General features: G+C 51.9%; 1 protein-coding gene across 1 annotated transcript; it reads left to right on the top strand.

Moving 5' to 3' along the window:
- The first annotated feature begins 948 nt into the window (after positions 1-948).
- On the top strand, positions 949-5,708 carry PTX4 (pentraxin 4). Its single transcript, XM_037034469.1, has 3 exons — positions 949-1,089; positions 1,788-2,415; positions 4,369-5,708. The coding sequence occupies exons 1-3, from the start codon at positions 949-951 to the stop codon at positions 5,007-5,009; spliced, it is 1,410 nt and encodes a 469-aa protein (XP_036890364.1). The 3' UTR covers positions 5,010-5,708.
- Positions 5,709-9,717: the final 4,009 nt, after the last annotated feature.

Below are 9,717 nucleotides of genomic sequence, written 5' to 3'. Positions count from 1 at the left end.
CTACTTTCTGGGCAGTGGTTTTAACTTTGCCTTTCAGCTGTTTGTTGAGGGGGAAACCATAGTTTTGGGGGGTTTTTTTCGAGAGCAATCTCTCCTTTTCTGATTATTCCATTTTTTTGTAGCATCCATTTCTTGCATCCTTGTGAGCACAAGGCCTTCCTTGTTTTTTGAGGGTACCTATTAGAACCTTTTTGAGCTTTCCCTTGGCCGTCTGCTTGTCTCCTGGGTTCCTATTTTGTTTGGGCAGATTTCCACCACTCTTCTCAGAAGCTTCCAAGTGTCTGGTGATCGTTGCCTGAGATTTTGTATTAAGCAAGAAAGACTAAACAGAGCCATGGATAAGGGGGACCACTGTACATCTGCAAAGACTCTTTTCCAAATAAGGTCCTGTTCACAAGCACAGGGTTAAGACTTGGACCTACATTATTAGGGGATCACCATTCAGCCTGTTCCCCAAAATAAATTAGGGTGGCTTCCAATCTCATGTCCTTCGTCTTACACAAGGGAGAGGTGTCCTCACAGGATGCTCTGTTCATGGTGGGACAGTGGGCCCCGCAGCAGACTTGGATCCAAGGACTCCCTGGCCCCAGCCAGGTCCCCTGTCTTGCTTTAACTTCCCTTTGGTGGAAACATGAGTCCATGAGCTCCTGCTAAAGCGATCACCACTGTCCACCTCCGAGCCAGAAAGGACAGGGTTTCCACCCTGTAGAATTATTTTCCAAAGACATCTGTTGTAAGCTTGTCTCCTTGGGAACCTCCAAATCTCCAGAGCCAGTGGGCTGGAAGACAGATGCCTTTCACTGAGTGACAGGAAATACCCGACTCCATGCCAGAGTCGAAGGAAAACTTTGCTGAGAGCTAGAGGGAGCATAGGTTGAGGCAGGAGCACGAAGCAGGCAGCAGCATCCTACAAGTTGGTGTCAGCTCCTGCTTCTCTTCTGTATTGGAATGGGCTGCCCAGGAAGAAAGACCCTGTCTTTCTTTCTTACTTTTGTGCTCATTTATCTGCATGGGGCTTTATTGCAGGAAGCTGGCCCTACAGGGCAGAGAAAACCGTTTTTTGAGAGGCTCCGCAGACTGGAGGAGCAGGTAAATATTCCCACCTTGCAGTGCAGTTTATTATTTTTTTAAATTAACAACAGAGGAAGGAAGGACATTATGAAAATGGAGTAGTGAGCATCAGGGCTCTGTGGACACAGGCGTGGAGTTTGTAGTTCTTTTTATCAGCTGATGTTATTCTCACCTATAACTGGAAACCAGCAGAAAGGTTGTTAAGACAAGTAGGGATTCTGACCACATTAGGGTTGGGTGGGGGTCAGAGGCCGGGAGGAGTAGGAAGGCCACAGGGGAGCAGCTAAAGCTGTGTGGGTCCTGTGGGGGCAGGATGGAGCCGGGGAGCAGATGGGGCAGTGGTACTGGGCACGGGCTAAGGTCTTGTGTCTTCATGGAGAAGACACTCCCATGTGGCAGGCCTGCCTCTAGCACTGCCCACTTTGACTCACATAAACGGTTCATTCCTCCTGTCTTGGTGTCCGTCCACTCAGAGGGAGGACCCTGAGGGTCAGGGGTGAAGGGTAGGCGGCCAGGCTGTGGGCCTGGAGCCCTTACCCAACACAGTGCAGCCAAGTGACCTAGAGCTGGTCCCCCTCCTCTCTGAGCTTGGCTGGGATGGAGCTGGCCGTGGCGATTGGCCGGCTCCTGGTACGTGTCACAGAAGCATGGCAGGGAAGGCTTGTTCTGCACCCTCCTGGGCCCTGGGCCCCAAGGCTGCTATATGTCTGTTGCAGTTTCGGAGGTTCCAGGAAGCAACCTTAACACACCTGCAGGCCATCGCCAGCAACTACAACCTGTCCTACAGTATCGATGCCCGGTTCCAGAACTTGGCCCAGGAGAGCCAGGCCTTGGCTCTGGAGGTCAACCAGTCACAGGCCGCTCTGCAGAGTGACCTGGGCCACCTCAAGACCTGGATGCGGAAAACACAACGCAGAAGCCGGAAGGTGGACTCCAGGCTGCTGGCCTTGGGTTACGCCCTCAGAGAAAGGAGCCAGCAGCACACCCAGGAGAGGAAGGAGCAGGAGGCCCAGAGAGAAGCCCTGTCTGGCCTGGCCCTGGACGTGCGGGCCCTGCAGGACACACTGGCTCACCTGACACACGTTGTCCAGAGCCAGGGCACCAGGATGGCTGCTCTGGAGGAATGGCTTCGGGTGGCTGGTCCTGGCACCACAGCCCCGGTGTGGGCCCCTGTTCAGCCTCGGCTGCCAAGCCCAAGCTCCCTGCAGGGGGTCAGGCAGGCACTCAGTGCTTCACCTGAGCCCAGGGACCCACCTCAGGACTTTGATGGCCATCTCCAAGGGACCCAGGAGCCCCCAGGCACAGGCGGCCAGTGGGCGTGGCCCCCTGAGACACAGGCAGAGAGTAAGTACCTTGGGCCTGCCCTTCCCTTACCCACTTCCATTTTTCCCTCTCACTCTTCCTTATGCCTCTGATCCCCTCTGAAAAGCCTTCTCCCTGGGGCTGAATGGAGAGGACACTGGCTTCCTGCCCCAGGTAGCCCATCCTAGAAGAAAGGGGCCATCCAAGTCATGTCCAGTCTGTAGGTCCCCAAGAAGTCATTAGGAATGAAGGCACACACACAACAGGGTGCTGGCCGGCGCCAGTGGTCAATACATGCCCATTCCAAGTTGGAGATTGGCCTCATTAGGGCTGGCAGGATCCCACCGATGTCCCCAGCGATCACCAGCATGAGCCCTCTGTAGGGCCCTGGCTCAGCTGGCACCTCGTGGGTCTCACGCCCACTTGTGGAGGGCCCCGAGCCTTTGGAAAAACAGTTCTGATCTTTCAAGTGAGAGGTTTTCAACAGAAGCACTCATGACATCTGGAGGAGGCTGTCCTCAGTTGCGAGTGCTGTCTCAGGCACTGTGGGGTGTTTAGCAGCATCCCCAGCCTTCGCCCAGTAAGATGCCAGGTCATCCTTAACTTTTATCTCTTATTAGATTGCTCCCTCTGTCTTGTTTAGCAGCCTCCGGGGCCCCTTAATTTGAAGCAGGGTTCCCTTTCATCCAGGGCATGCTGTTGGCCTCACCAATGAGATAGGACCGACAAGATGACCTCTAGGAAGCTGCCAGGGCTGCCGGGAAAGGGAGGGCTGCAGGTTTGACAACCACACTGTGAGCAGACATTGCTAGACGTATCCTGGGGCACAGTCATCTCCGGTTGAGGGCAACCACCCTGAATTATGACAGGAGCCCCCTAGGTGAAGAGAGGAGCTAAGGCCAGCCACAGAATGCCCTCCATCCTCAAATCCAATTGGATGATGGGCTAGAAAAGCATATTTCTGGCTCTGGCCCCAGCCTTCTCAAATAAGAACTTCAAGCTCGGGCCTGCGAACCAGAGGATCGCGGTTCGATTCCCAGTCAGGGCACATGCCTGGGTTGCAAGCTGGTTCCTTGCAGGCCAACTCCCAGCAGGGGACACACGAAAGGTAACCATACATTGATGTTTCTCTCCCTCTCTCCTTCCCCTCTAAAGATAAATAAGTAAATAAAATCTTAAATAAAAAAAAAAGAACTTCAGACCAAGTGCAGCACCTGGAGGCCAACAACCCTCCCAATACACACACACACACACATCTGTCAGGCAGACCTGGCAGGAAGTCTGGTGAGCAAGATGATGGCCCTCAGAAATATCCATGTCAGGGTGCTCGGATCCTGTGGATATGTCACCTCATGTGGCAAAGAGGACAGATGTGATCTTGAGGTGACAGATGATCCTGGACTATGGCATGGGCCCAGTGTCATCACAGAGGTCCTTCTAAGGGGGAAACAGGGGTGTCCAGTCAGCGGAGATGTGATGACCTCTGCTTCTGAGGGATATATACTTTGAAGGTGGAGGAAGGGCCTGAAGCCATGGAAGTGGGCGCTGCTAGAAGCTGGAAAGGGCAGGAGGGGACTTGTCCCTGGTGCCTCCAGAAAGAGTCTGCTGGGCCAACACCGTGATTCTGTCCCAGTGAGATCTGTGACAGAACCAGAACCATGGGACACTAAATCTGTGCTGTTTTGAGCCACTGAGTTTATGGGGATTTGTTACGGCAACCATAGGAAACTCATACAGAGGCTCCCTGGTGATAAGGGGTGTGGCTCAGGCTTGCTCCCTAGCGAGGCACATGACTGCCCTGGTTCTCAGTCTTCCCTCCTTCTAGATAAAGAGGCACAGCCGTCCCAGGGAGAATTGGATGAAGGTCAGCTGCTGGGGTCTTAGGCCCACCTGCCTGGGGCAAAGGAAGAGCCTATAGCGGGATATTTCTGAAAGCTTCTGGAAGTCTCTGGGTGGCCTTGTGGTGCATAGACTGACTCCTGCCTCTGTTTCTAGTTTGCAACGTGGGGCCAGCACTCATCTTCCCGAACACCTCCACCGAGAATGTGGTCTTCCTCAGCCGCGGCTTCCTCTCCGGCCTGCGGGCCTTGTCTGTCTGCAGCTGGGTCCGAACGGCCTCAGGCCACCTGGGCACCCTCCTCTCCTACGCCACCGAGGAGAATGATAACAAGCTGGTGCTGCACGGCAGGGACTCCCTGGCCCCCGGCTCCATCCACTTTGTGATTGGAGACCCAGCCTTCAGAGAGCTGCCCCTGCAGCCACTACTGGATGGCCAGTGGCACCACGTGTGTGTCATCTGGACGTCCGTGCTAGGGAGGTACTGGCTCCATGTGGACCGAAGTCTAGTCGCCACCGGCTCCCACTTCAGGGAGGGCTATGAGATCCCTCCCGGAGGGTCCCTGGTGCTGGGCCAGGAGCAAGACAGCGTGGGGGGTGGGTTTGATGGCTCTGAGGCCTTCGTGGGGAGTGTGGCAGGCCTAGCCATATGGGACCGTGCACTGGTCCCCAGGGAAGTCTCACACCTTGCCACTGGGAAGAAGCTCCCGCCTGGCGCCATCCTGACACTGGCTGATGCTGCACTGATAGGTGGGTTTGTGCAGAGGGTAAACTGCACCTGCCTAGAGCTCTGCCCATGAGGCCTTACTGCCTGGGGCCTGTGGTCACGCTCTGGGCTTGCAAGAGGAGCAAGTCCCCAGTCTGTTCAACCATCCCCAACCCTAGCACACTTCACAGAGAGACTCCACCCAGACTGGAGATGGAAGGGTGGGACACTGCCTCCAACCTGGGCCAGGCACACCTGGCATCTAACATAGAATGAGGGCACTCCATTGAGGGGGGACAAAAAATGTGGAGGGGAAGAGAGGGCGGTGGGAAGAGACAAAAATCAGGATCCCTAAAAATTGCATTCTTTCCCTTGTGGTAACATCCTTCCAGTTGCCCTCTCTGTGGTGTGACATCAGGCGGACAAGGCCCGACCAGGCCCGATGGGAGTGCTGGACTCCCTCCCACAGGGCCTCTGGGGGTGGGTTGGCTGCCATTCCAGGCGGCTTTGTGGAGAACTCTGTTTTCCTGGAAACCGCATAGGCAGCATGTGAACTGTCACCACGCTCTCTCAAGGTGGCTTATGGAAGTTCCCCCTTGGTTGATCCTTGTTCCAGGGCCTCATGAAAGGGGCCAGAGAACCCATTTCCTGGCCCCCCAAACTACAGCCCCCTATTCACCAGGAGCCCTGGGGGTTCCCTCAGGGTCCTGTGTTGGTTGTTGAGGCTATAGATGCCTCCAGGAAAGGGGACCTGCAGAGAGTGCAGTGTATTCAGAAATAAACATTAACGATGGATGGCAATGCTTTTAAAACAACTGTTTGGGGGTATAATTTACATTTAAAAATTAGTGGTCACTCCTGACTCCTCCACCCCAGTCCTTTCCCACAGCTCTGGCAACCGCCGATCTGCTTTCTATTTCTGTGGATTTGCCTGTTCTGGATGTTTCATATACATAGACTCACACAGAAGTTTCCTTTTTGCATCTGGCTTCTTTCACTCAGTAAATGTTCTCCAGGTTCACGTGTGTGGTTGTTAGGGTCAGTGCCTGGCTCCTTCACGAGGCTGGGTGACATTCTACTGTAAGGGACCACATCCTGTTTATCCATTGAGCAGTTGATGAGTATTCGGATTGTTTCCAGTTTGGGGCTATTTCGGATAAAGCTGCAGAGACATTCTCATGGGAGTCCTTGTGTACTCAGATGTTTTATCTTGAGTGATACCTAGGGGTAGAATTGTTGGACTGTGTGGTAAATTCATGCCCATGCCTTCAGAGAAACCACCAAGCTGGTGTCCAAAGTAGCACATCCTTTTACATCCCCACTGTCTTTGGACAACATTTTTAAAAAATATTTTATTTATTTGTTTTTAGAAAGAGGGGAAGGGAAGGAGAAAGAGAGGAAGAGAAACATCAATCTGTGGTTGCCTCTCACACGACCCCCACTGGGGACCTGGCTTGCAATCCAGGCATGTGGGAATCGAACCATTGACGCTTTGGTTCACAGCCCACACTCAATCCACTGAGCTACACCAGCCAGGGCTGGACAACAGTTTTTTAGACAACTTCGGTTTTTTGATTTCTGATTTTCGTGTAAAAAACATGTCGACAAGTAGAACAGGCATGGTTGACTTTAAGTTTCAGTGTGATGTAAGTTAACCCTACAATACTTTCAATTCCCTGGGAAGACCCAGACACATCTCCCCTCCCTGGGAGAGATGTCCTAAATTGGTCCCTTGGGTTCCCTAGCACGGTTCCTATTCCTGCAGAGCTCTCTGTGGCCCCAGCAATTCTGGGCCTTCAGCTGAAAGGCTTAGCCCAGTGTCCCCGCAAGCCCCCCCACCCCCCATCTCCTGCCGTACCCAGTACCACCTTCATGAGTCAAGGTCAGAAGAGACATTCTAGAACCGGAAACCCCCTGGGTGGCCACGCGAAGGCTCCCTGGGTCACTGGCTTTGGCTTCCCCTTGCATTGTCCCTGGACACGTCCATCTCATCTGGCCTTTTCTGGAGGTCTTGCTCCATCCCAGTCTGGTGTTGATGGAGGGGGTGGGGGGATGACATCGTTCATTTGGGAAGACTGGCAACTTGATCGCTATTTCTTGAGGGACAGCGAGGTCCCCAGCATTTAAAAAATATACAGGGCATTGTATTCCACTCCTCCCCTGCTTTCAGGCACTTATAATGCCATGGGAGGGACCCAGGATGTGTCACCCTAACAGTGGCATCCAGCTACATGTCTGAAGACCCTAAAGCCATGGGAATTTGGTGGAGGGGCCTTCACTGTGGGCTGTGGATTTTGGGATGCTTTGTGGGGAAGGGGCCACCCAGGAGTGCAGAGCAGAGTGGCCAAGGCAAGGCAGCAAGGGCTTGGCACGGGGGTTGAGACAGCTTGGTGGAAGCTCAGATGGCTGAGATTTTGGTAATGGCTGGCCTGTCCAGCTCAGGTGCCTGAGCTCTATTCCAGAGGACCGGGAAAGATCATCCAGGTTTTGAAGCAGAGAGACTGGCGATCTCACATAACCCACCATCCCCCTGGGGTCAGCAACAAAGTCCACGTGCATTTTTAAGCATGAACCACATCTACCTCTAATTCTATAAAATCTCACCTTTGACCCGAGTCTGTTAGGTTTCTGGGTAAGGAGGACAAAAGGACCCAAAGCCCTCTTCCTTCTGCTGTGGAACCTGGGTCCTGACAAGGCGCCCAGGCTGGGTTCTCCCTTCCCCCACTTTCCCACCCCAGTCCACGTGTCCTCTGAAAGGGCCACTTGTCTAGCAAAAGGACAAGTTCAGGCTCCTCGTCTGATAGGCATGACCTTTGGGATCGGCCCTGTCTTGCTTGGTCACAGAGGTGGCCTGCCCTCCCCCGGAACCCCATCATCCCAGGGACTGTTCCCACTCCTCCAGTGCTCTGCTCAGCCCCTCTGCCTGCCTGAACGCCCTCACACAAAACACAGTCAACCCCGCACTTCAGTCAGACTGATCAGGTCCGACCTGCTCCTCAGGGCCTTTCGCATGCCAGCTGCCCTTCCTGGCCTCCATGCCCTTGTCCACAAACTGGGGGTCATCACACTCCTGTCGCCATCACTAGAAAAGGCAAAACCAGGTTGCACAAGTGAGAAAACACCCTATTGAAAGAACGTTGTTTTGAGTATTTCCTAAAAAGTGTTGCCCAATAATCATTGTAGAAATTCATAACGCAGTTGGACTTCCTTCCTCTTATTTTGGTTTTGATTTCATTTTGAATTATGTGGTGGGAGGGGCTGGCTCCCTTATTTTCTCAGCCTCAGAGCCTCTAAAAAGCTTTAAAAATCTTATTATTTTGAATACTTTTTAAAAATATTTTTTATTTTACTTATTTCCTTTTTTTTTTTAGAGAGGGGGGAGGGAGAAAGAAAGAGAGGGAGAGAAACATCAATATGAGAGAGATTCAGCTGATTGACTTGCCTCTGTCATGTCCCCAACTGGGGACCCAGCATGCAACCCAGGCCTGTGCCCTGACTAGCAATCAAACCGAAACCCCTTGGCTCACAGGCCAGTGCTCAATCCACTGAGCCATACCAGCCAGGGCTATTTTGAATATTTTCAAACCTAAAAAAAAAAGTTGTGACAGGAATACATTCCGTATCATTCATATTTATCCTAGATTCATCAAGTGCTCACATCTTGTCATATTTTCTCTCTCTGTGGGGAGCTACATGTTATGATTGATTACATTGTGAACCATTTGAGATAAAGTTGCAGACATTACATCACAACACAGTCTCCTACTTATTGCAGTGTGTATCTCCTGAGAACAAGGACCTTTTCTGATACGATCCCAAGACAATGATCACACTGGAGGACTCAACAATGGTAATACTGCTACCTAATGCACAATGCACAGCCAGTCTTTGCCAGTGCCCCAAAAGTGCCAAAGCCACAGAGGAGCCCTTGCTTAGCTTCGCTTACCCTTTCCTCAAGGGAGGCCAGTTCTTCAGCCTTTCTTTGTCTCTCATAACTCTAGTACTAAGAATAGAGCTGCCTAGTTGTTAGCAGTTCCTCAATTTGGGTTTATCTAACTCCTCCTCTGCAATGGTACTCAGGGAAGCATTTTCCACAGGAAGGCTACAGGGGCCACGTCATGTCCCACCTGGCGCAGAGCATCTGGGGGCCTGTGACGATGCCAGTCTATCAAGGTGATGCTAAGCTTGTCCTTGGTTCAGATGGAGTCTTCCTGATTTCTCACAGCAGATTTCTTTTCTCTTCCTCACTGTGAGTAATCTGCAGGAAGACACTATTGAGACTACATACATATTTCCCCCCAACAAACCTCAAACCAGTGGCTTCAGCTCTCATTAATGATTCTGGCTGGAATCAGTCATTACCACAGTGGTGGCAAAATGGTGCTGTTTCTAATTTCATCATTTCTTCCACATTTATTAGTTGATGACATTCTAAGAGCAGAGACCCCCAAAATCAAATTTAGTTATACGAAATTGTGTATTTAGTTTTACATGTTTAAACTTCGGTCACCATCAAAACCTTCGAATTATTCTCCATTTGATGCAATATACCTATCGAGACTTTTTCCCCCCACCGCTCAAAACAGTTTTTAAACTTAGTAACTTTGATGCCCTTTAGTGCTTCTGCCATTTTTTTCTACCTCTTCCACATCAGCAAGACATTGCCCTCTGAGGACTCTTTTCACCCCGGAAACAAACAAACAAAAGTTGCTCAGGCTGTATGGGTAAACGGGGATGGCTGGGCATGAGGGCCAAGCTTGTTCTGGTCAAAAACCGCTTAACACTAAACGTGTGGTGTGGGC

This window comes from Sturnira hondurensis, unplaced genomic scaffold (assembly GCF_014824575.4).
Source record: "Sturnira hondurensis isolate 20B ecotype Veracruz unplaced genomic scaffold, ASM1482457v3 Scaffold0022179, whole genome shotgun sequence".
NCBI lineage: Eukaryota > Metazoa > Chordata > Mammalia > Chiroptera > Phyllostomidae > Sturnira > Sturnira hondurensis.
This window is presented reverse-complemented; position numbering and strand designations above follow the sequence as displayed.

What these genes read in the sequence shown, in the direction of transcription:
- PTX4 (XM_037034469.1), top strand. Translation starts at nt 949, where the DNA reads ATGGGCTGCCCAGGAAGAAAGACCCTGTCTTTCTTTCTTACTTTTGTG. An exon ending in TCCGCAGACTGGAGGAGCAG is followed by an intron (nt 1,090 to 1,787) that starts GTAAATATTCCC and finishes TGTCTGTTGCAG; the next exon opens with TTTCGGAGGTTCCAGGAAGC. An exon ending in CCCTGAGACACAGGCAGAGA is followed by an intron (nt 2,416 to 4,368) that starts GTAAGTACCTTG and finishes CTCTGTTTCTAG; the next exon opens with TTTGCAACGTGGGGCCAGCA.